This window comes from Falco cherrug, chromosome 2 (assembly GCF_023634085.1).
Source record: "Falco cherrug isolate bFalChe1 chromosome 2, bFalChe1.pri, whole genome shotgun sequence".
Taxonomy (NCBI): domain Eukaryota; kingdom Metazoa; phylum Chordata; class Aves; order Falconiformes; family Falconidae; genus Falco; species Falco cherrug.
The window spans coordinates 75,564,112-75,590,158 of record NC_073698.1 but is presented as its reverse complement, the minus strand read 5'-3'; the positions used below and the strand labels follow the sequence as shown (position 1 = coordinate 75,590,158).

The following is a 26,047-nucleotide window of genomic DNA, read 5'->3' as shown; positions in this document are numbered from 1 at the left end:
ATGTCATTGAGATGTTTGAGGCACTTTATGTATCTTGTTACTGTAATGTTATCTTTGAAATCTTTCCAGTAAGACCTTCCTACACTCTGCACTTCCACTTCCCCTTTTCCAACCTCAGTCCTATGCCTAGCACGGCTCAAATCTGTTTATCCAACATTCTCTATTACTGACATCTGCAAATCAGCAGGAGGGAAGGAACTGCTGTTTTTCTTTCTTCAAAGCATGTGGCTTCAAACTTGCTCTTACTTGAGAGCAAAAATATTTCTATTCAGCTGTGCTATTCATTTTCACTGTGTGGATGGCTCAAACAGATACTAACACTTTAAACCAGTGTAAGAAGTTGGAATATTTGAGTGCAAATAGATTATTTAGAAGCATGATTAATCTATCTTCTGTTATTCAGAGAACTTGTAGTAGGTTCTTGATAAATGATACAAGGGAAGCATATAAAAGCATGAGTAAATCTTACTTTACTACTAATGTGATGTAATGCAGCCTTGAAGATAAGCAGTGCTATTATGTGTGTACACACACATACGAAGCATGTGAATCTTCTTAGTTAGCTGAAGCCTTGTACCCAACTGCTTATTTTTTACTCATTATGTTCATTTTAGCTGAAATGTTTGCAAAATGAAGTCGATCAGAGCAAAGAAAATAGGTTAAAAAATAAGGTTTAATAAAACAGAAACAACCACTGACAAAACTGCAAAAGTAAGATTTTTCTCGTACAGTTTTTATTTTATGAGATCTTTTGTCAGTAGCTGTGTTGCTCCTAACTACATGTATAAATGCCTTTTGAACCCTGTGGTACTATAGACCACTTCAGCAATAGCTAGCCTTAGTTTAAGTCTTTCAGCTGGCTCAAGTTATGAAGCAAATGTCTCTGCACGGTTGGGTGTTAAGTGGCCTATGGGTGCATTTAGCTGCCTGAGATGTCTCAGCATTTTGTAATGCTCTTCAATGATGCTAGCTTTAGGTTTGTATGTGCTTGAACAGGAAGGGTTCACGAGGCTGCCTAAGCAATTACTTCCTCTTTCCTACATCCCCTGACGAAAGAAAGCAGAAACTAGTTTTGAATGTGAGCAAGGCTTCCCGGCTGTGGGGGTAAAGGCTGCCAGCTACTTGCCTGTTCCTTCATAGCTTGGACAAGGCACATGTGCATCGCTGTTACCTGTACACTGCTGTGAGAGCCCAGTGGAAGGCTGCCTGTGGTTTGTCATAGTGCTAATAATGTCGAGAGGCATGCCAGGAGCTGCACCAGCTGAGGCTTTTGACCAGGTTTTGCTGAGGATGCTTCTGCTCTGGTGAGCTCAAGCCCTGCACAACCAGAATGTGCGGGTAATGTGGGTTGCTATTAAGGGCAGCCACACGTCTTCAAAAACAGCACTGTGTCTAAATTAGTGCTGTAATCCATCATTGCTTTATTTAATGGCCTTCAGAGCTGTTTTGGCAAGGATAATCTGTCTAGGATGGGCTGAAAACTACTGCCTGTTTTTTGGTGGTGAGAGGATGGGCTTTCTGCAGTTGTCTGAAGTAAAATCCTGCAGCATGGGCCCTAGCCAGTGCCATGAATCGCAGTCAGAACTAGTCTTCTACCCCCAACACACACGGAGTGTGTTTAGTCTCACGTTTCACACAACTGGAACCGCGTTCTACTATCTCCACAGGTGATTTTTGTCCTGGTGCAGCCATGCGGCGATCTCAATACCCGTCTTGAGAAATTCAGGCTGGTTTCAGAATGGACTCCGAAATCTATTTGTGGGTTTTCGCGGTAACGCTTTTTTTTTTTTTTTTTTTTTTTTTTTTCTCCCCTCACTTACTAGCCAACGCGGGGCGGAGAGCGGTGTCAGGCGAGCTGCCGAAGGAGCCCGCCCCACCTCACGGAAACGTCGCTTCAGACGCCCCGGGGCCGGCAGAAATGGCGGCGGCCGCGTTACCTCAGCTCCGCCCAGGGGCGGTGCTCGGCCCTTTTGGCGCCAAGCTGCGACTGCTGCTCCCGCCCAGCCGCTGCGCTCCGCTCCACGCCGCCCGGCCATGGCCTCCCCCGCTGTACCCGGCTACTCTCCCGGCTTCAAGAAGCCGCCGGCGATGCTGCGGCTGAAACGCAAACGGCTGCGGAGGTGCGAGCCCGCCGCTCCCGCGAACCCCCGCTGCGGCGCGGCCCCGCGGGCCCCCTCCGCGCCAACCCGCCGCAACCCTTTCTCCAGCCTGGACAACGCGCCGCGGGCCGGCGGCGCCCCTCAGACGGTGGAGCGGGCCCGGCCGCCGCCGCCGGCTGGAGGAGACCCCTTGGTAGCACCATTCTGGCAGGTAGGACCGACCCCGGCCCCGCGGGGGGGCGCGTTTTCTCTTCCCTGTGGTGAATGGCGGCGGGGAGGTAGGGGCAAGGCCGCGGCCGGGCCGGAGGGTGGACGCTGACGGCGGGGACGCGCTTGGTGCCGCACTCGACGTTTCCCTACCAGGGACGGTTTTTGAAATTATCGACCTAGTTCTTATTTTGCACTGTATCTCACACTCCTGTTCCTGTTCAGCTTTTAGAGCCCGTGGGTGAAGTTGAGCCCCCCAGGAGAGCAGAGCCCTCGGAAACAATGGACATCCTCGCCCTAACCCGTGTGAGCTGCTGAAAACTTTTTTAGCCGTTCTCAGTTCACACAAAAAAACACTTAATATTTGATGACACATCTCTGTATAATCAGGAAAATTTCTTAAATTGCCTTAACGTTTACTGAGTGACAGCCTTCTGCCTGACTTTACTGCTGTTGTAGTTCTAATTGACAAAGGTTGTTGTCTTCTGCCAGTTTTATTACCATGTTTACTATAATTCTTCTTTCTTAGTTTTTATGTTTTGTTGAGATAAGGACGTTCTTCAAAGTAATAAATCTCCTGCAGTCTTATTCAGCTACAGAAGGGGAACAAACAACTTCACCAGACACACTGGGAAGAGGGAATACCTGAAGGCCAGTCCTTGCAAGAGGGTTTCAAGCAGGCAACATCTAACGTTATAGGTTCAGAAACTTAAGTTCAAACTAACGTAGCAAAATAGAAAAATGATCTCTCAAAGAGAACAAACTGTCCTAGAGCTCCTCAGTGGGTTGTTTTGCATCCTCTAGGAAACGCCTGACATCACAATCACCATGAGAGGATGACAGGAAATAACTGTTTTGGCATGAAAATTCTTGTCTTCATAAACTTCAGGCTGAGTTTTCGGGTTTTTTTAATCATTCATCCTTTTACCCATTCTTAGTTTATGACTTCTGGAAAGACAGCCGTGAACAAAAACCCTCATTGTGGTTTTGGAAGCAATATAATGCCATATTTCTGTTGGAATCCATTACTGATTAAAATAATCAGTTGAGTATAAACTGTGACTTTGGTTAGCCTATGAACAGTCAAACTTCATGTAACTTGGAATCTCCCTGCCACAGCTATTTTTTTAAGCATGCCTCTTATGCAAGTACTTCCTTAGGATCCGAATGAGCATTATGATCCAAAACTGACATTTTTGCTGTTGCACTGAACTGGCCAGAAATGTGCAGGAGACAGCAGATTTATCTTGTCTTTTTACAGGCTGCTAAACTCAAGACATTATATGTAGTAGTGGTAGTCCAGTATCTGGTCTGCCTGCCACAAAAGTCATATTAAATTAATACGGGAGGAAAGCTAACCATGCTAAAATATAAATAAGTAGCGACATAGGTGGTTTTGGTGGTTTGGTTTTGTTGGGTTTTTTTTTAATTTTCTATGAATTAACTCGTGCTGTTTCTGTTTTGTAAGGACCTTCATTTACCTGTTGCTGTACCTGAAATTCCCTCTGCACCAAGACATGAATTTCCTGCAGACTGGAGTATTAAAACACGACTTCTGTTTGTGTCTTCCCACCCTTTTACATGGGCAGAACATTTAAAAGCACAAGAGGAGGCTCAAGGATTTGCTCAGCATTGTAGAGCTACAGAAATAAACTTACCACAGAGTGTGCAGGTAATGTGTTGGAGGGTAGCTGTAAGCTCGCCTTCAGAAAGGAAAATGTACCTTTGCGCCTTTCCTTAAACATGCTGGCAGTGAAGGATTGATTCTTTTTTTATTTTGGTCTTGCATTAAGAATAAGGCTCATTTAGACTACTAACCTAATTCCATCTGTGGTTTGTACCTGAAATGGCAGACAGTGATAAGTAAGTGGCCATTCAACTTTAGCTGTTGGGGGCAGGGGGGCAGCAGTGGTGTTTAATACTTAGTATTTTTTTAATCTGTCTCTTGCAATGCTGCCTTAAGTAAAGCATTACTGTCCTCATAAAATACTTTTTTGACTTCTAGGAACCAAAACTGTCAACAGAACTGCGTTGTGCTTTCCAGCAAAGCCTCGTTTACTGGCTTCACCCTTCACTGCCATGGCTGCAGCTGTTCCCTCGGATTGGAGCAGATAGAAAAATAGTTGGAAAGGCTAGTCCTTGGTCACAGGATGAAACCTTGCAACAAGTGCTGATGAGTGACTGGTAAGTGGAAGCAAACAACTAGCGTCTTTAGCAAGATTAAGACAATGGGATTTTATTAATGCACAAGCTCTTTGCAGTTTTATGAGAAAACTTTTTACATGATTTTGGGTGGTTTTTTTCCTCAGCTAGAATCCTCATTATTTTGAGGACCAGGTTAAGGAAATGCAAGATTGAAGCAACCTTCTTGTGTTAAATGCTTGTCTCCAATTCTAGTTTTGGGTAGAATTCTATAAATCCTGTCAGCAGATTGTCTTTGCTTCGTGTAAAACCACATGCTGGACAGCAAGTAACACTGGAAAGGCATAGCATTGGCAAACAGGATGCCTTTCGAACCACGTGCTTACAAAGCAAGTATGGTGGAAGAGCACAGCACTGACAAACAGGCTGCATTTCAGAGGAGTGCAGCTTCCTAAATCTTGAGCATGTGTGAAAATCTGGCTAATCATTCAGTGTGCATCACTAACACCCAGCCAAGTCCAGTCTGATGTGTCAATAGAGTTGTGTTTTTCTAATTTGCAGGTCTGTCAGCTTTACTTCTCTGTACAATCTGCTCAAAGCCAAACTGTGTCCCTACTTCTATGTATGTACCTACCAGTTCACTGTCCTGTTCCGTGCAGCCGGTCTTGCAGGAAGTGATGTTATCACAGCTGTAATTTCTCCCACAACTAGAGGTTTAAGAGAAGCCATGAGAAATGAAGGTGAGGTGAAACCAGTCTAGCTATGATTTGAATAGCTGATAAAGTGCATTAGCTTTACAATGGTGTTAAAAAACCAACCATTGCTTTCTTTCCTCCTTTGTTCAAGGCATTGAGTTTTCTTTACCTTTGGTAGAAGAACATAGAACCAGGAAACAGAAAAACTCTGAAGTGAACTTGGAAACAGAAGTTGCCAACAGCCTTGAAGTGGGTAACAGCATGGAAGATGGAGAGTATGTAATAAGTCTTCTACAATGCTAGAATTCAAGGGCATCTACAGACTCCTGTATGTTCCATTTGGAAAACCTTCCTATGCAGTATTGCCTTCTTATTACTGATTCTGTGTTTCCCAGACAACCAGCTCCAAGCGATGATGATGATGATGAAAGTTTCTCTTGGCTTGAGGAGATGGGAGTCCAAGACAAGGTTAAAAAACCAGATGCTATTTCCATTAAGCTGTATCCTTTCTTTGCATGACAAGATGTATGACACTGGAAAACCATGCAGATGTTACCATTTTGCAGTATAGATAGTTTTATATAGGAGTTTTATAAAAGCTTTTGGGAACTTACTTCCAAGTAATAATCCTCATACTGCTGTGTATTAAGAGACTCTGCATGTCTTTTGGGGTTTCTTTATGACAAGTATTTCTAGATGCTTCTCTTCTTGAAGGAAAAGCCATTGTGAATTGTTAATGTAATTCTGTAAGATCCGTTAGCTCACAAATTGATTGTGTCACTTCACATGTAGGCTCACTGGAAAGACTCACTAGACTTTTTTTATATGTTTAAAGAAAAGGGTGTATGTTCATGTAGGCTAGGCTCACACTAAGTAGTAGTGTGGCACAGTGAGGATGCAGCTGTAGACCAGAACAGCTGTTGCTGAGATCCTGTATGTTTCAGAGGGACCGATTAACTCTGTCTTCCTGTGCTTTCATTTGCACTTGGAGTACCTGAAGTTTTTAATAATGAGATCAGAAGTCAGGTTTAAGATGCTGCTTAACAGCTGAAGAAATAATGTGGATCAGTGTAAAGCTTGGAGGGTTTATTTGGTTTTGTTTGTTTAAATGACTTGATTGGTCAGGGCAGTGGCAAGGGGGTGATTTGTGGATTTGCACTGCTCCAGTTGTTCCTGTGATGCATTGATGGTTTTCACTTCCCTCATGGTTGTCCTTTGACTCCAGTCAATACAGGCATAAGGAGAAGCACGAGGTGCAGATGGATCACAAACCCGAATCCCTTGCATTAGTCAAAGGAACAAACACATTCACCTTGCTGAACTTCTTGATAAACTGTAAGAGCCTCGTGGCTGTTGCGGGTCCACAAACAGGGCTTCCACCAACTTTGCTGTCCCCTGTCGCTTTCCGAGGTGGTACAATGCAAACACTCAAAGTAAGTAACAACCGTCTCCCATTTTCTCATAAGGAAAAGAAAGTTGTTTCTTCAGCCCGTAGATTTAGACACTGACTTGGTATAGTTTCCCTTGGGTACTGCAGAGTCATTTTTGTTGCTATAGCCTGAGTTAGCGTTTTGACTGCAACTCATCTCTATCCACATAAATCTGTGCTGCTAAACTGAAATCCCAGTACTTCCATCCTTCACACCCTGAGACGTAAGAGGTTAAACAGACTTCCCAGATACTAAAATGGTTCTTAAGAGACTCTCCTGAGATCATACGGGGTCTCAAACCATCACAGCTACTTGCAATGAGGGAACCTTGGAACTGTGGCTTGCCAGCTGTTACTGTAAGGAGGTGGTGGATGCTCAAGGGTATGCTGTTAATACAGGTAGCGCGGCAGTCTTCCACCAGAGTAGTTGTTTGTACTGTTCTTCTGCAGTTAACTTTCTTAGTACTGCCCAGCATTCCTGTGTATGGCAGTCAGTACATTTTAGAGTTGTTCCAAAGTCGGTAAACCCATCAAAATAACCATGTATTGACCAGTAAGTTGACAATGTTGAAAAGTATTTTGAATTTTTAATGGGATGTGGCACTGCAGTGTTAAAGTACGTGAGAATTAGGGGTTGACATCGTGTGTCAAAATGTAATCCTATGTCATCTTGTCTTCAGGCTAGAAGTATAAATGCCAAAGCCAGAGTTCACTTGGTGTACGAGGACCGGTTCAGTTTGGAGGTTGTAGGCCCTGTCATGCCTCATTCCCTGCATGCATTGACCATGCTGCTTGGGTCCGCACAGAGGGGAGCGTTCTCAGCTGTGCTATACACACACGAGCCAACTGCGGTGTTTAACACAAATCTTGACAGCGCAAGCCCCGCCTTAAATAAGGTAAGGGAACTAGCAGCAGCAGTCTCCCCTGTTAGGAAGAGTATCTTATTACAGACCATAGGACACTGAGTGGCACAAAACTTTCCCTTAATGGGTTTACACCCAGTTACTGTGATCCTGCCTGGCAGTCCTCATGGCTTGTCATTCCCTTGGAAATGGAAAAATCAGAAAACTATCTATCCAGGAATTCCCCAGAGGTACACAAATGAGCGTTAAGAACTAGAGGCACTTCAAACAGAAATACCTATTCCCCGTCTCTCTTCATGTGAATTTCTGCAGGAAACCGCATACAAAGATCTTCCTATGTATGGACTGCATCCTAAGACTTTGGATCAACTGAGGCAGTGTCCAACACTGGGGAAGTCTTCCATCCGGTCTTTGGAAATGAAGGATTATGCTTACACCTGGAAGTCCTAGGTATGCTCGTTCCATTTAATGGAAAACACTACTCTCTAGTGTGCAGGCACTGTACTACAGGGGCAGCACCTACGCGGTACTGGGGGGATTGCACATCACAGACAACAACTATTGCATGCCACCTGTCAAAAAACACTTCAAAGGACTTTTGGAGGAAAAGGCCTTGGAAATCTCCTTTTGTATTTTAGAAAGCCTTTTTCAAATAAAACTTGATAAAACACAATTACCTGTTTTATTGGTCTGACTTGGGTCCAGAAGGTTGTATTTCTCACACACATGCAAATTTGATTCTGAAGTACAAAATTCCTGCTGCTGCTCTGTGCAGTAACTCGTAACTACATTGGTTTCTCCAAGAATTCCACCCATCCCCTTTCAAAACTGCTTCCAGCACCTTGCGAGAAGCTTGATAGCTGCAGCTTGGTATGTTGCACCTCTTGGTTTAGTTGGCTCTGACCTCCACAAAGATAGATGAAAGTCAGCTGGACACAAGCAGAGTTCTGGCTGCAGCCAAGTCAGACTAAAAGGTTAAGATTCCTCGGAACAGCTTGGCATAGCTGTCTAGCATTCCCATACCAAACACTAAAATGAGCCGAACTTTCAAAAAGCTATTGGTACAAACTATGACCTGAATCAGACCAAGCTGGGAAAAATAGAATAGTTGCACCAGGTGATTGGAGATGTGGAATGTGAGAGGCAGCGGGGTCTGCTCATCCAACGCTGCGTGTTCACAGCAATAGCGAAGCCTATTGACAGGTTTAATCGAGTCTGTTTCACTTCAGGTTGAGTAGTCAAAGCTGTTCTTTTGGAGGTGTGTACACTGCCTTTTAGGGGATCAGACTCCTGCAGCAGCAAACGCTGCATCTGAAGAGCAACATGTAGAATACTGTCACACTGGTGTACTCCAGCAAGATTCTCAGTTTGGCCAGTATTTTGCACAGAAACAAAGCAGTGTTCACACCACACGGTCACCGTTACTACAGGGCCGTTTGCCTGCCCTCTCAGAATCCACCTGTGATTCTGAAACAGTAGGAGATGAGAGCCAGGTCTTGAAGAAACAACTGGTAAACTTTAAAATGTGGGCAGGTGAAGAAGTTACTGTGGATTGAGGCATGGCCTCCCAGTTACTTTGTATGGACACCACTTGAAGTATCCTACCCCAAGAATACAGTGTGTATACAATTACACTGGAATACTTCATGTTAGTATCTCTTACTTGACAGTAACTACCATGACACTGTCCGCCTTGTGGTACACTGAACAGGACATCTAGAAAAGCTCAAGGAAAGCCCCTCTCTTTTGATGGAAAAAGGTACCTTAGAATATTAAGTACTTTGATAATGTCAAATACTTTTGTTTCCAGTGGAGTTCAGGGTAGTGCAATCCATTAAATCTTTACACTTCTAACTAATCAAAAAGGAAATTACTCAACTTTTCCCCTTTGATTAGTATCAGACACCAAGAGTGAAAATCCAGTGCTAAGGGCATCATGAGGAACACCAGAAGACCAGGTTTCTGAAGTGGCTGGTGTGTTAACGCTCCTTTCCAGTCACTTTTTACAAGCAATAGCCATCAACTTGATGCCTTTTTTATCTGGCTTGTCTGCCTCCGTCAGTCACAGCCTCTGCTGCTGGGTTCTGCAGTCTGCTGTAAACGAACTGTTAGCCCAGCGCTACGGGTCACCACGAGCAGTTCCCAAAGCAACCACGTTCTGCTGCACTGAACAGAGCGCAGCTTCCCTGGCTGTTGTAGGTGTGAGCCCCCCCCACCCTCCCACCCTGGAGCCCCGGAGCCCACCACCCCGGTTCTGAAACGGGCACCACCTCCCAGGTGCACGCCTGAGGAACAGGCCTGCTCATAGCGTGTTAGCACATGGGACAGGTGAACTGAAAGCAACAGGAAAGCAATTTTAATCAAGTTAATAACCATTTTGGTCTGGGAACTCAAGCCCGTTTCTAGGAAATACTTTTTTCTATTAATTTCACTTCCAGTTTGTATTTTCACATCTAGCCTGCGAGAGTGCCGGAGGGACACTAACACCAAGGAATAGCTTGCAGTCATTAAAAAACAAATTTGAATTGCAGTTACATTCTTGTAGTCTAGAACTGTAATTTCAGAAATGCGCCACCAAGTTCTTTACCAGATGCTCTGCACCATCACCTGAGCTGTAGCAGCTCCTTGCACTGTAAACTGTGCGCGCTGGGTTTAAGTCACAGCTTTACCTGTGATTTCAGCAGCGTACTGCAGCTGCTAACGGCTCTGGGATTCAGTGCTCCCCTTGAAGCATACTTGGCTCCCGTGGGTGAACTTTCCCTCTAAAAGCTACAGCACCGCACTAGCCAGCCTGCTGCTCTTCCACCTACATTTGCAGTAGATATTACCATTATTCCAGATGCTCTTAGAGCATTAAGTTTTATTTAAACCTGTCTGAATGGCTGAGTATTCATCACAACTATGATTTGTTTGGGCCGACTGGGACTTCATAGAGGTTTTTGCACTTCAAGAAGCAATTTCAAATTTTCCAAGACAGAAGAACTTCCCCTTCCTGCTCCTCCAGTCCTAACTATGAAAAACCTACAACTTAGAAGACTGCCAAAAAAATAGTTCTGGTGGAAGCTGGCTGCAAGTTCTCAGGCACCTGTTTCAAAACGCTCCTCCCCTGCATGACAGGGAAGTCAGAAGCACTTTCAAGATTACTTCTAGGAAAATAATTCTGCAGCAAAAGGAAATCAAACGGCCAAACAGATCACACCTTCCATCAGCGGGAGTCACAGACTATTCACCTTTAAGACAGCTGAAGTGCTGCATAAATAACCAGGTTCCAAGAGAGTGTTTCCTAGTTGTTCTTTTTAATATATCACTACTTATCTATTCCTGCATGCAAAGGACACTCAAACCAATTCAAATTTACATATTTAACAGAAACACATTGCTGCACTAGCTTTAGATTCATGTATCATTCTAAACAACAAGGAATGAAACTAAAACAGAAACCTCAAAATCAAGAACTGTCATAATTAGGGCATTACAGACCTTAATTATTTTTTTTTTTTTTACAAGTCTTCCTTAAGACCAAAGATTAAATCCACATACAGTACCACATCTTTAAGGCATGAAATCCAGAACTTTCCTAAATAGTTATTTTTTAAATGGAGTCTTCAATGGGACTGAATTCATATCTGCTCCTTGCTGCTGTGAGATAACATGTATCTTTACATTATACATGGGGAATACAGACCAAGAAAAAAAGAACAAAACAACAAGTACAAGAGATTGCATGTTCCCAGATTTGATATTGTACAGCCATGAGACCAGCGCTGACATGGACGCCACAGACTAAAAAGAATGATCAACATCTCTGGTGTTGCAGCTCTATCAAACCAGACATTTAAGCACGAGGGTAACTGGGAGCTGCTCCCACATCCCGAGTTAATTACTTTGAGTTGTACATCAAAAAGCCAGACTTCAGCTATGACCCCAGTTCTCCCCAGAGCAGATCTTCCCATCACTGTACCCTATTTACTTTTGGCTTTTTAGACACACCTTCCAACTAGTTCGGCAAGCAAGGCAAGGAGATCTTCAAATATTTAGTCAGAGACTGAAGGCGAGAAGCCAAAGGGAAAAAAGTTTAATTCAAGACAACTATCTCCATGAAAATTGAGATTAACTTAAGCATTTCTAGAGCACTTTGACAGACTAGTAAGGGGCTTTGTTCCTTGGAAGCGTGTGTGGAGAACCAAATACCATTTCTCTGCTGTACACAACATGAGACATCGATCCTCGTCCCTTCAGGGTAAAGACAAGACACCTTGTTCGTAACAGTTGACAAAATACACACAAGTCACCTTTGTGGAAGAAGAGGTACTAGTCGTTCTTCACCTCCATGTTCCTACCACCCTTGCAAAGATCATTGGCTTTAGGCCTGAGCACAGCCTGACTGTGGACAAACTGTTTTGTTCCTGTCCCAGATGAAGCTCTGGTCAGTAGGTGATACAGGAGACCTCAAAAAGACTTCTGAAATAAGCACCTGAACTACTAGAATCCGTAAATCCTGGCAACACACTCGTAACTCAGACAAATCTGGCAAGAGGTGTACAATGCCTTTTCCAATTCAAAGTGCACATAGCTAAAGTACTAATACTTCTTAAATTAAAAAGAAAAAAAGGGAAGGGGGAAAGGAAGGAAAAGCTCTCGACATCCTCCCCCTTGTCAAACTGCCAAAACTCTGGATCAGGCCGTCTCCTTGAAGGCAGAGTACCATTACACAAAATTTAAGCCCAAGGAGTTAATTTGGTAATCGTCCAAAGCAACCAAGAATGACTAAAACTGATTCTGCAACCCTAACAGCTGCTGGTGATCTTCATAAAGCGTACTTTTATACTGTGCGTCTCTTCAAAAAGTTGTTTTGGCATACATTTTAATTACTGCTTACTGACCAGTGATTAAGATTATGAACTTGTGCTGCTTTATTGACCAAGTTGGGTACAACAATTTAAGCGTCATTCTACCCCCTCCCTCCCCCCCAAATCCAGTTGTAGATCTGTTAGAGTTTAAAATTCACATTAACCACAAATTCATACAATCAACATCAGGCAGTGTGTTAATTTGTTTGGAATAGACAACTCCATCATCCCCCTTCTTAGAACATGCAGGGAGAGTCACCTTTACATTGCAAGTCTTATCGGTTCCATTGCTGGACTTTCTGCCATCCCTTTGAAAGCAAGTCTTTTTGCCTAATAACGAAGGTCCTAGAGTATGGGCTGTATGGCCAGTTGCAGTGCACCGCCAAGTTAAACCCCCGAGCAAAATTCAAAGAGAAGCCGCAGCGTTAACGCTGTACAACAGGGCTAGCGCCGCACGCTCTCGCAGGGGTCACAGTACTGGCCCGGTATCTGTCCAGCAGTACACGCCAGCCTCGACTAGACTAAGGTAAGCCGCACGACCTTTTACCAGCTGTAGGCAAAAGCGCACGAGTAGCTTTACCGAGACCAGGGAAAACTGCAGCATAGTACAAAACAGTATGAAAGTGTTAACATTCCGTATTGAAGAGAAATTGCATGAGTTTTAAAACAAGGGTTTAGATTACTGATGCCTCCAGAGTCTGTCGTCTGATTTAGTCATTTAAGAAATAATTACATCACTAATGTAAACAATATAAACATACCAAAAACTAAGTATGATTTAAATACATTTTGATGGTACAAAAGAAAAACCTGAAGGTGTCTGTACAGTTTTTACAACGTGGGAATTGCCAATGTATTTACAACATGAAAGGGCAAATACCATTTTTTGTGCAGAGTAAAATTATCTGAAATAATGTCAATATAAAAAACAATATCTAGCGGTGTGAGGCACTCCTAAACATGGTGGTATTAACCATGCTTTCCTTTGGTACAAGTCCCATCGCTTGGAGAGCCGCAGTTGCTGCTGTGGCTTTAGCATGCTTCTTATTAAGGCTGGCAAAAGTAGGCCTATATTCATTTCCATTGACTCTCACCTGTTTGGGAAAGAGGGAGGAAAGAAGAAAGTGTCAGCAAGTGCCTCTCCACTTCTGTTCTGAGCCAGCCCTGCACAGCTCCTTTAAGCACATTCTCTACGCAATTCCTCTTTAGCGGTAGACAAAATCCACACCTGGTTTGGAAGCAGAATTGTTTCCAAAAAGTAACTGCTAATACAAGATACTATGTGAAAAAAAAAGCCCGCATCTTAAGATAAAACTGAAGGACAAAGAACAACTACATTTTGCTCATTACCTTTGCAACAGTAAGACTTAACATCACACCTGCAAGAATATGACACCACATCGGTTAATCATTTTATTAAGAAGTGAAATGGTGTGTTTCTTGACAGATTTTCAGGTTAATGTGCTCGAGAGCACTGATTTGGCCTGCACAGAAACAGGACTTAGCATCGAGACAGTGCTTAGCAGTCCTCAGCCGCCCCCGAGACGGCTCACATGTTTGTATACAAACACAAATTTGGAAGCCAACAGCAAACGAGGAAACTCAAAACGTACCTTAAAGATAAAATGTTTGCGATGATCAGGCCCACTATCATCCACCAACACAAATTCAGGTGGTGACCATCTTCTTTTGTTACAGATCTCCATCAATGCAGAAACTGGGTGTTTACCTTAAAGATAAAATGTATTTGAAATTTCAATGCCACTATCAAAGTGGTCATTTTAAATGAGTTTAATTTTAGATGAGTAAGAATCTTACCTGAAAGATCCTTCATCACAACGTAATGTCCAGATCTCTTTTGTGCCTTCTCTCCCACAGCAACAAGCCCTAAACAAAACACAATACAGTTTACATTTACGATTCACACCTGATTTCTGTATTCTCATCACTAAAGCACTAACATGTATCAGTGGAGATGAAACCTGGAGACACCATACAACTATCTTTTCAGAAGTCTTTCAAACCTCCCTTTCATCCAGCATTTCTTCCCCCTCCGTACTACACAACATTCTTCTCAACTGCTCTAGTCAGACTCTTAACAAACCAGGTAGTAGAAAACTTTAATTGACCTTATGCAAGTCAGGAAACACCCAGTTTTCAGTGCCCTCTTTGGAGAAACACTGAACAAAGAGATACACCTAAAAAAAATTCTCTCGCAGTATTTGTTCTGTGCAACCCAAAATTCATCCACTACCTTAACAGTTTGCCTCTAACATGCTAAGCATTTACATTATGTCCATTGAACAGTAAAAAGCGTACCTAGTATGTTCTTTTGCGATACGACTGATACAGTGTTCTTGTAACATTCCCTTTTTACTTAATGGTATTCATATACTTATCCTTTATGTACAAGTTCACAGCCCAATTACCGTAATCTCAATCACATCTGAATACAAAGCAGAAGCAAAGCATCCGACTGGGCCTCAAGTCAGTACAAAGAGCACAAGTTCCAGTGGAAGTCACTGTGAAACATGGAAGCTGGACATTTTTCTTCTTAAAATCTTACAAGAGTAAGAAATAAAATGTAGTAATTGCCAAAAACGTATCACATGCCAGTAACCATGCCATGCGTAGGAAGCAACTCAATTTTCTCTCCATTCATTTTGCCTTCATCTTAAATACACACGAACAAAATACCTGTCCGTTTTTTCAGAGTTTCTTGGACTTCAATCCTTCAATATTACTTTTGTTTCTTACCTCAATTTGTTTCTGTTCCTGGTGTGAATAAAGACAGGGAGATACTGCAATTTTTCCAGTTTCTTCCTGTTCCTTCATCTTTGGTTGGCATTTTGATTTGTTTTGCTTTACAAGAAAATCCTCCCCTCCTTACCGGATTTTCATCCTAATATTCACGCAGCTCCTAATTAGGGACTTTTCAAGTGGTATGAAACCCTCACAGACAACAATCATTGAAACAAAGTTGTTGGTTTTTTCCTTACAGAATCTTATATCCAAAATAAACACAAGACTTCCACCAAAGAAAAAGCTCTCATGTCATTCTTCACATTAATACTGTGTCCCACTCACTCTAAGTTGCTGACACTTGTCTTCCACACCTGGTACCTGGTACCTCAAAAGGGTATTTTCAAAAAAGCTGCAATGGACTCTGACAAGCTTTGCTGACGGACCAAGATTCTTTGAACACGGACAACCAACAATTTACTGGCTGACAGCAAAGGTCAAGGAGGGTTTGTTTTCAGTGCTGCCTGTGAGAGAACTACAGGTCTCACTCAGCATCTGGAAAAAACAGAGTCTAAGGGAAAGCTATGGCAAAGGCAGACAACCTTGCGGTTCACCTCTTAGTGCAGCCTGTTGAGTAACTCCTCAGCAAACTGCCGGCTCCTGTATCTAGAAACAGTATTTTATTTGGGGGATAAGTTCTAAAAACGTGTGTAAAACCCTTACAAAACAATACTTAGTAACAGACTTAGTAACAGTTACTTCATAGCAGATACTCCTTACAGTCTGTCTTAATAACAGACTCCTTGTATAAATTTCTGCATTTTCCTTAAACCTCTACACAGAACTTTAAAAAAATAGAACTGACTTTTTATATATTTAAGTATCAAAAAACACTAATGTTTGAATAACCTTTTCAGCTACCCATCATACGTGTACGGTCACTATTCAGTTGCTTCTTTGTAACGCGTGAAACATGCATGCTGCCTCTTCATAATGCAAGCTGTCTCCCTATATTATAGACTTGGTTGGCTCAACATGAAAGATTATTCTTTGTCAACACAGAACCCCTCTATATTATTTGTGGAAATTATGGGATATGGTTGCATATACGATAGTAATATTTGAGAACTATTGAAATTATGCAAAGCCTGGCCATCACTAGGGTTATCAGTATTTTCAGATAAATCTGTCACATGCCAGGGGAGGCATCCTTTAACTCCATCTAACATTTTCAATTGTTATTGAAGACCGAGCATTCTGAAGCAGAAAGAGAAAACTCTGTTACAGAATGCCTAGCAAATTGAGGACTGGATCCTGTCTCAGGCCTTAGGGCTTGACGCTTGAAACTTCAGTATCAAATTCTGCAGACGTTAAGGAAATTTATATCAGAAACCACATGAGAATCCCAGGGCACACTTCTAGAACTGGAAAGCTGAGCTGTGACACAGGTGTGTATCACCAAAATGTTTTTAATGTTCAAAACAATCACAGGTTGTGTAGCAACATGGTCTCTTTCCTATGATGTGACAAGAAGCAAGCAACATAATGAACAGAGCTAACTCTTCCCTCCTCACCACAAAAATCCTGCTGGAGAAAACAATACTGAAATTGACTGTTTTCCATTTCTTCCCTCTGACTAATATTAATCAAGCTAAAATGAAGGAACTCTTACCAGCAGTGAGAACTTTACAAGACAACATCTACAAAGATCACAGTAACTAAATAACAGGAACAAAATGTTTTTCAAAAGTTTTCTTGGCAATCATTCTGTCATGAAGTATCTTTTTTTTTTTTTGTTCCCTCTCCTTTCTTTAAACAGAAAGGTTGCACACAGAAGAAAAACAGCTGAAAAGCAAATTTGGTCATTGTTCATATAAAACAAAGTCGTCTGTATTATTGTGTTCTGTACTCTGAGACTGTTGCACTTCTCCATTTATACATGCTAGGAGGTCTTCAGAATTTAGAAAGCCATGAGTATTTTCATAACCTAGGCTTGTTTTCTCATTTTCTACCTCTTCGCATTTAATATTGAAATGTTTAAATTATACTTTCACCACTAGCTTGGTCACCAGAGCAGTACTGAACTACACCTCTGTGTTAAGATCTAGCCATTTTGACAGCTAAAGATTCCTTCAAATCCAACAGTATCTCTGCAAATGAACTTCAGAACATGTGCATTTACATGCATTGTTTTCTTCTGAGCTCAATTACGAGCACTGAAAAAAGCTAACACAGACTCATAATTCAAAGTATTTTCATGCACTGATATTAGATGTGACCTATTTAATATAGTAATAAATTCCCAGTTTTATAAAAATATTTAGGAGGACAATAGTAAGAATTTGTTTTCCTGCAAACAGTGTTGATTTTGGTAACATGCATAATAGAACAATTAAATTATAAATCTTGACTGCTGAAATTCTACATCTTGTATTTAAAATGGTTAGAACTTGTATAGGTATTTCAGATAGAAAATGTTCGTAAACATTCACTCTGAAAACAGAACTCTTGCTACATATGCTGGCAAGATGGCCAATCATACAAACCATGCTGCCCCAGCTTAAGCAGCAGCACACTGCCTGTAATTAAAAGGACAGTTCTTTTGAATCAAGTCAGACAAGTGCAACAGTTCTCCATCTGTGGCCATGGACTATACAAAAAAGAAAAAAACCAACAAACCCACAACAAAAACAAAAGAGGAGGGAACTGCTAAAGCAATCTTTGGAAACAATCAGAGAAACATCACTGTAGCTGAGCAGAGGTGCTTGCCTGCAGCAGGATCAAACTAGGAGATGGAACAGCAATGAGATCAGATGGACAAAAAAGGAAACAATCCATTTCTAAGACCTAAAACCATCGATATGCCAGCCTGTTCATGTCAGGACTTCAGCTGAAAGGCAGCAGGAACTCAGCTCTAGCTCTCACCTCTGTCCTTCACCCCAGTTGAGAACCGACTGAACCACTCAGTCTCCTATACTGCCCCACTCCTGGCTTCAGCCACTTTCTCCAGAACAACCATGGCAACTTTTCCACAATTCACTTCCCTGTCTGTGCATTCTCCATACATCCAACTAAACTACATCTCTAATTAAAGAACCACTGAGAAGCACTTTTGAAAATGGAAAGTGAAAGTTAGGAAAGGCACAGAATGTCTGGAAGAGTTCACAGGTGTAAGGACAAAGCCTATATATATAATCCAGGGCTTGAAAAAACTAGTACCAAAATCATCTGCATCATTCTGTTAACTTTTACAGTGAAGCTGTACCCACAAAAAGCTTACTATTTCAAAGTTATTTTGCCTACCTCCAAAACACACATGGTAAGTTTATACTGCCATAAGACATTTAAGGAAGGGCTTACCTTTTCGATCTGTCTTAAAATCAACCATTATCGGCTCAACGCTGCCTTCTTTGTTTTTCCCAAGCCCTTCTCCTTCTCGCCAGCCCATTTTTCTCATCAGTTGAGCTCCCATTCCTCCAGTTACAGGGGCTGCTCTTAAGAACTGATCCTATCCAGAAAAAGAAAAGTAAAACAAGTCCTAAAGTTAGCACTGGGATTGTAAAAAATAAGTGGGAGCTTCCAAAAAAATGTTTCTAACAACCTTTCACAGATTCAATTAAAAAAAAAAAATACACCTTAGCTTTATATACATTAACATTTTGTATAAACCAGAATTCACGCAGACACACGAGACAAATCAATGTTTTCAAAAAAGAACAACTTAAGAAAATTCTAATGCAATCCAAAAGTGGCAAGTGACCGTTTCAGACATATGTATTTAATAAAATGATAACCGTCCATTTTTAAACACGCTACTTTGGTTCCAATGCATCTCTTCTCATCTTGTGAAAGGAGGCAGTGTTAACTGTTTAACTGGCAACACGTGTGCCAAGTGTACCTAGTTGTTGAACAAAATACAAGCACATTTAGCAATGACATTCACATAGTGTTTAGGCATATTTTAAATATTAAAAAAACCTTCCCCATTTTATTACACAGCAGTTGCACATTCAAGTTCTACTCTGAAAATCCACATGAAACATACAGGTTTCTCTTTTTTTTAAAAAAAGGAAAAAAAGGCGCTTAGCCACACAGTTTAGCAGCAGCAGTCTTCACATTCTTTCAAATCATCATTAACATAATAGTTGTTAAATGGTGAAAGCTTATAAACAGAAATTTTAAAAATCTGTTTTGATGTAAAGAACTTTAAAAACTCCTTAAATGTTTACGTACCTAGGCCTCGATGGCCGCAGTGTTGTGAATAGTAGGGCTGGCATTGACCGTGGCAAGAAGGCAGCTACAAGGATTTGACCCTGAAACAAGTTTCCATATAGAGGGGTGAAAGTTCACAGGTTATTCTGTGAACTATCATCTCTCTTCTGCCCCCCCCACTGACCCAATAAGTAAGTCAATCATTTCCATCACAGCAAAAAATTGCTTGCCTTAAAATATACAAGTTTACACACTGGCACTGATAAGTCCATCAGTTATTTTGCATAGTAGGTTAGATGATACAATGCCTAGTAGTTTTGTGAAAATTTTACTTACTATCAAAGCAAATTAATAGAACAGTGTTGTTTTTTTCCTCCTTTAGTTTGAGTTGTGGTTGCAAAAGTAAGCATTTCCCAGATTTGGACAAAGGACTGAGGTCCTTGGTTTTGATTTGTACGTAAACAAAACCAGAAGTCTTACTTTTGCAGAGACTAAGGATAATGTATTTTTAAGGGGATTTCAAATTGGCAACTGACACACACTATGGTGCATGTGTGTAATCCCCACCATACGTGGTGTTAAAAAATTCTAAAAATTCTAAAAAAAAAAAGTAGTTGTTGAAGATTGTGGTAGGACTCCTCCAAATATTTATCTATTAAACAGTAAATACCTATCAATCATGCAACTGGATGCTGCACTTAGTAACAAAGTGGTCTGATGGAAGAGTAGAGGCTAAGTGCACCTCTCCAGTTCAACTTTTTTTCTGACTGGTGCAGACCATGCAGTGTGTGTGTACACAGAGATAATCAGTTTCTTTGATACGAACTGCCTCGAGCTATACACCTAAAATGACTTTTACTTACTTCCATTTTCATCCTCCCCTCTCTTTTCCAGGAACCTCTCATTAGAAAAGGGCAACCATGCCGAGAATGATACAAACCCCAGTCAATGTCACCCTGGGTTCCGATTCCTCTTTTGTACCTGCTTTGCAATGATAGAATTTTCAAAATAAACATCTGTTTCATTATCACCAGTGTGTATTCAGTTCACAAATGACAAGAGTGCAATTTCTTGATGAGGTCGTTTTAATGTTACACAGCCTTCTCACCACACCTGGAAATGCACTGATGTGGGGTTAGGATTGGTGTAGGAAGAATGGAACCAAAATACTACTATTTGTAGTTAAAAATCAAAGCCCTGAGCTCCTGTATAGGGATTACCAGAGCCTGAACAAATTCCAAATACTGTAAATAGAGTTCTACATTCCGAAGTGCACTTTACTAAAAACACCTCTTCTAATGTGTGAATTCAGAATCCTATCTGGTAACTTTAGTGTGAATTTTTTACACTATGCTGACTCTCAAACACATACAGCAGAACCAAGACAACAAGGAATTAGATATGTAAGTTTTGTTTCTTTACAGAAAAGCTGTACTTGTGCATCACACTAAAAGGCTAACTGAAGTAACTCTGGTACCAACATGAAAGGAGCCAGGAGAAGCCTACTTCGATTCAGTTTACTGAAGAAGCAGAGAAGACCAGCCGCAGGGGAAAAAGTTCATCTTTCCATCCTGGTTTTGGTTTTTTGGTTGTTTGGGGTCTTTTTAAATAATAAACTGAATATAAATTCTAATGTCACATGTACTATTATATTGTCTAACTACTTTTTTATAATTTAATGACATACTTCACTCAGCCCATGACTTACTACAGTATGGGTAAGAACTAGTGCTGTATTTGTAATTCCATTTGAAAACATAGAAATAGTAGAAACGTTACCAAGAGCAGGGAAGACATACGTTTCTTTTCAGTTTTAAAAATCATAAAAGGCCAAGTCTTACAGAACTACTTACAAGCTATGTACCCTTGCAGATCTGGCCCATAAGGAGGATATAAAATTGAAAAGTATGTAATACAATAAACCCCCAGGTTTCTAAGTTATTTGGTTACTGTTGCCAGAATCAACTAATTATTCACAAAACAATTGTTTTCTTTCATTCATTGATCTCAATTTGAGTAAGCCTGCATGAGAATTTAATACAATTTTTCTCATCTTTTGATCTCTAAAATCCATGAAAGGTCTGCCAAATAAAGCACACTTCCATTCTGCCAGCAGATGGACACAACTAAGTAAGCCACACTCTTGTGTCAACACTTATTCTTTAACAAGAAGGCTACAGAGTAAAACCAATCGCTTAAGAGGGTTTTAAATGAACTTTAATTAAGACCATTCCTCTTTTAGACATATGTGAGGGCAGCAAATCTGGGAGGACATGAATGCCTGAATTAGCATTTAACGGTTCAAACAAGCAAATCGTAATTAAAAAAAAAAAAAAAATAAATCACACCTCAAAGATTATTTTACAGGGTTTTTTTCTGGAACACAAGTTGGACACTCACAGCTATTAACTGCAACAGCAGTCTTCAATGCTGTATGCTGTCCTTTCCCCAAACTTAACAATCTAACAGCACCCGCAACATCCAAAACATTAAAGCCATAATTATGTAAGAGATCTTGAAATACATCATCAGTTTCTGCTCTCTGAAAAGAAAATACCCATTCCTTCTCACAATGCTGACATGGCTCTAAAACTTAAGTTCTGTCAGAAGGAAGGTTTATTTCTTTTGAGCAATAATTCATTAAGCAAAAGACAACAAAGCCTTAAAGGCACTAGGTGGACAGTTTCAGCTAAAGCAGAATGGGCTGTCTTAAAGATTACTTTAAGACTAACTCCAAAGAATTTCTCCAAGTCAAGTACCAGGAACAAGCATCTATCTTGGCAAAACTGCAAAGTAACTGAATTTTCCATAAAATAAACTGGCACTTTAAGCAGCAGCCACATTCCTTCCCCCATATAAGAGGAAGAATACCTTTCTGAAGAATCCCATCAAATGCCTCACAAAACCTACGCTCACCATCAGCTTCAAGAGCTTCTGTTCACAGCTTGTACATACAATCAGCAGAAATTAAACTGAGGATAGCTGGAGGAAAAAACATTTTGAGTACTGAACAGGGAGCCAGTCCAAGATCACATCAAGTTGATTTGCCTTGCCATGTGGCCTTCATTTCCAAGAAAAGCTCATTGTGTTGTATAAGGCAGTGAAAATACAAGTGGCCTTGTCAGAAGGTCAGCAGTCCTTCTCCAAGTGGCAACCACAAGACTTAGTTTTACCTCCATTATTAGCATGCGTTTTACTCATCTGCTATGGCTGTGAATAACGGAAGGAACGCTTTAACTCCTCAGAACCTACTACACAAAGCAGAGCATTCTAATGTGCCATACATGGCACAACTGTGTCGTGCTTTAGCACAACTAAATGAAACTGATCCTGAGGCATTACCCTGTGCACATAAAATGTTGCAGAAACCTTGTTTTGGAGAGCAAGTTTAGGCTATAGAACTAGGCTGATAAATCCAGAAAAGAAGTGGTGAGTCTGGGAAAGTCTGAGTAAGTAGACCTCAACAGAATTTGCTTGAGAAAAAAAAAATAAAATTGACCACTTCCTCTGATCTGACGTTTATTCAGCGGCATAGTGTATTTGTAAGAAACAAGGAAAGAAACAAAAGAAGCAACCTCCAGAGTAAGTAAGTAGTATTTGTGAACTGATTACACCAATGATGATAAACTGAAACAGAAACCACTTTTCAAAAGAAAAAGATAATACTGTTCATAAGTCTGTTTTAATGATACAGGAAACCTAACAGCATTATTATGCCTTTATAAATACTGCTCAGAACCCTAGGCATAAACATTAAGAATAAGCACATTACTTAGAAAAATAAACCATACTTCTAATTGGTATGCCGATCATTCAAGAATGCCACATTAACCACTTCAGTAACTAAATCCCTCAAAAATTACATTGAGATAAAACTGAAACTGCAGGCATATTTTGGTTTGAGTACATATTACCTCTCCAGAGTAATTTTTAAAGTACAAAAAAAGAGCTGAAATCCAAGAAATGCAAAGTGAAGACAGCGCTTATCAAACAGGTTCCTCAAGTACTTCAGTTGTCCTCCTCTCCTGACAGCACTCTTTTGTTACATCTATCCAGTTTTGTGCCAATCACAATGTCTGCACATGTTCTAATTCTTTGTTTAATGATACACAAATAACTAGCTGACACGGGCTCTGTTTCTGCTAAACAGTGCTTGACCAAAAGTCCTCTTATGGGAATCACTTAAGGTAATTGCCGACACACAATGCCTTAATGGCAAATACCTTCAGTCAGAAAACTGCGCTAATTTACACATACAAGACAGCCCAAGAAACTCCACAGCCCTACTAGCAAATGAAAAATTAAAAAAAAAAAAAAAGAAAAAAATTTTTTTTTAAAAAACATTAAAATGCATTTTCCTAGGACAAAAAAGGGGGTACGAATCCGACTTCAGTGCTACACTGTGTAATTAACAGGAACGAAGTTATACAACTTCAAGTGCCTAAGTAGAATACAACCTGTGCTTTGCATTTCATGGTTAGTTTGCATTCGTATCACTGAGAAAGATAACATGCATTCATAACCCATTATCCCTACTTCACTTTTTTTTCTGTGAAATTACTCTCTAACCACAGTAAGTGACTCATTAAGTTCATCAAACCTAGGTTTTGTGAAGGCTTTCACAGACCCCACCATCCTAAAAAAGCCAGGTTGAGTCTTGTGTAGCCCCTAATGCATTTTGTAGAGGGCGCATGACTATCACTACTTGTCATTTCATGAGTTTGATGGAATGTGTGTGCAAATATGGAACCTGGAAAGAGCAAAAGAAGTCAAGCTGAGGAATGCCAGAGCAGGAAAAAGAGGACTGTGTCCTCATCTTCTTCACCCAACAACTCTTCTTGTTTCCAGTAGCAGCCTCCTTTCTGACAAACCACATGATGCTTGCTAGGGAGGATGCCTACTACTGCAAACCTCTGCGTTTTTACAGCTATGGGAAGGACAGAAGTGCTTCCTTCTGCTGGCTCACTCTTATTTCTAGATTCAACAAAACGTTCCAATATGCTTCTGCTCCTCACAGTAGTCATGTCCACAACCCAAAGACCAGACTCTTCTCTCATTTTCCCCATACAAAGCATTTTGTTGATTTTTTTTTTTTGTTTTGTTTGTTTTTTAAAGTAGATCAAAGAATGACGTTGAAAGACCGAGGAAAACACACTTGTCTTCTCCACTTATTTTTTGTTAGTGGACACTCCCGTTACTGTAAGGCACAGAAAAACACCACAGAACCTCAAAGAATGAAAGTGAGGTGAAGAGGCTTGGGAAAGAGATAATCACAGATGCTCCCTTTCCACTGCCTTGGGAACTCACTCAAGGAAGGGAGAACCCTCGTAGGCTTGCTGATCCCTTTCACAAGCCTCGTGGTAGAAAAGCTCTCCTTTTCTCACCAATACATCCCTGCCGAGTGCTTTGTATTTCTAAGTTCCTCTGCCAGGGACGATCATTGCAATCATCAAAAGCCAACATCCTGTTACCATCTCAGAAATTAATAATTGTTAAAATAAGACTTTATCATGTATGCTTTGTATTAATACTGAGCAGAGCTCAAAAGATTCCCATCTAGCAAGTAACTTGGATGTCTGTGTTGCCTGGCTCTCTGTATTGCCTGGCTATATAAAGTGGAAAAACAAGTTAGTGAATCTTGGCAAAAATATTTCTATTTTTAGGATGTTGTAATTCCAGACTTCTGTGTTCAGTTTACACCAAGTTTTATGGAAAATTCTACCCTAAGCCTCAAATCTAACCTACCAGTTTCGAGGGTTGTCTTAACGCTATGTTCTGGAAGGATAAGCAGATACAGCATATACTCAACTATATTACTAGTTAAGACTGACCAACATAATTAATTATTCTTTTTGTCTGAAAGGTGGATATTGCTTGAATTCCTCAGTTCTACTTCTTGAAGAGAACCAGTTCAGTATTCATTTTCAAAGATGAATCATGAATTATTAAACTTATAAAACGCATGTATGTATGACGCACCACACCCCAAAAATAAGCCAGTATTACCCTGGAGTAAGAGGTAACTACTTCACTGTAGGATGACATTAAACTTATTAACCCAACTGCAACTCCTGGTTCAATACTCCAAATCTTTGGCTCCCAGAAAACCCTGGTGATACAAATAGAGGCAAAGTAGCGATCAGGTAGAACCAAGTCAAACAAAATGGCAGTTCAGGACTTGGTTCACTGAAGTTGATGCCAAAACATCACTGACTTCAACAACATCAGGATCAAACCTTGCCTGATCTGTTCCAATACCATAAAAGTAGTGATGGACCTACCACTGCAACCATACCAGAATCATGAATGCCATTTCAGTGTAAGGTAACAGTATATATGAACCAATCTGACTCAAATACCAGACGCACACCTTATTGAAGTACTCTGCCATGAGCAACACCTTAATGCACAACAAAATGGACACAGCAGGAGCAAGTATCTAAATTGATCAAAGACAATGATTTAACTCAACCTGTTGTACTTGACACATGCATTACCATAGGTTTTTAAGGCACATTTTTTGCATTTTCCGATACTTCCACTGCTATTTAAAATGTGACAGTTAGACAAGTATGTCTGCGTAACTTCTACCTTTCTAATCCATGCTTGGGGACCACTGTTGGTCAGCTCATCTGAGGACAGTATCTGTGCTCCAGTACTTCCTGTGAACTGGCCAGGTATGGAGTTTGATTGAGCCCAGGCGTCAATCTACAAAATAAAAATCGAATGTAAGACCAAAATAGAAATTTTCCGTATTTTTCCTTTGCAATTCTCTGTTGCTTCTCAATAATTTTCATGACGATGCCCC

The 26,047-nt window shown here is 40.9% G+C and overlaps 2 protein-coding genes across 8 annotated transcripts in view; one reads left to right on the top strand and one right to left on the bottom strand.

Annotated features, from left to right (window-relative positions):
- Positions 1–1,885: 1,885 nt before the first annotated feature.
- Positions 1,886–8,108, top strand: DONSON (DNA replication fork stabilization factor DONSON). Its single transcript, XM_055702622.1, has 10 exons — positions 1,886–2,310; positions 2,532–2,612; positions 3,775–3,978; positions 4,312–4,490; positions 5,010–5,188; positions 5,295–5,418; positions 5,539–5,643; positions 6,378–6,576; positions 7,253–7,468; positions 7,748–8,108. The coding sequence occupies exons 1-10, from the start codon at positions 2,035–2,037 to the stop codon at positions 7,883–7,885; spliced, it is 1,701 nt and encodes a 566-aa protein (XP_055558597.1). The 5' UTR covers positions 1,886–2,034; the 3' UTR covers positions 7,886–8,108.
- A 2,603-nt stretch (positions 8,109–10,711) lies between these two features.
- SON (SON DNA and RNA binding protein) overlaps positions 10,712–26,047 on the bottom strand; it is a 41,481-nt gene continuing 26,145 nt past the window's right edge. The window contains exons 8-12 of one of the 7 annotated variants that reach the window (XM_055701348.1): positions 25,831–25,947; positions 18,388–18,535; positions 14,104–14,172; positions 13,899–14,014; positions 10,712–13,379 (exon numbers count right to left, since the gene is read on the bottom strand). In XM_055701348.1, coding sequence (XP_055557323.1) covers positions 13,221–13,379; positions 13,899–14,014; positions 14,104–14,172; positions 18,388–18,535; positions 25,831–25,947 — 609 coding nt within the window. In that variant the 3' untranslated portion in view covers positions 10,712–13,220. The other 6 variants (XR_008730777.1, XM_055701349.1, XR_008730778.1 and 3 more) reach the window with 6 other exon arrangements.

Coding starts and splice junctions, on each gene's coding strand:
- DONSON (XM_055702622.1), top strand. CDS start 2,035: ATGGCCTCCCCCGCTGTACCCGGCTACTCTCCCGGCTTCAAGAAGCCG. Junction 2,311..2,531: donor TGGTAGCACCATTCTGGCAG/GTAGGACCGACC, acceptor GTTCCTGTTCAG/CTTTTAGAGCCCGTGGGTGA. Junction 5,419..5,538: donor AACAGCATGGAAGATGGAGA/GTATGTAATAAG, acceptor TGTGTTTCCCAG/ACAACCAGCTCCAAGCGATG.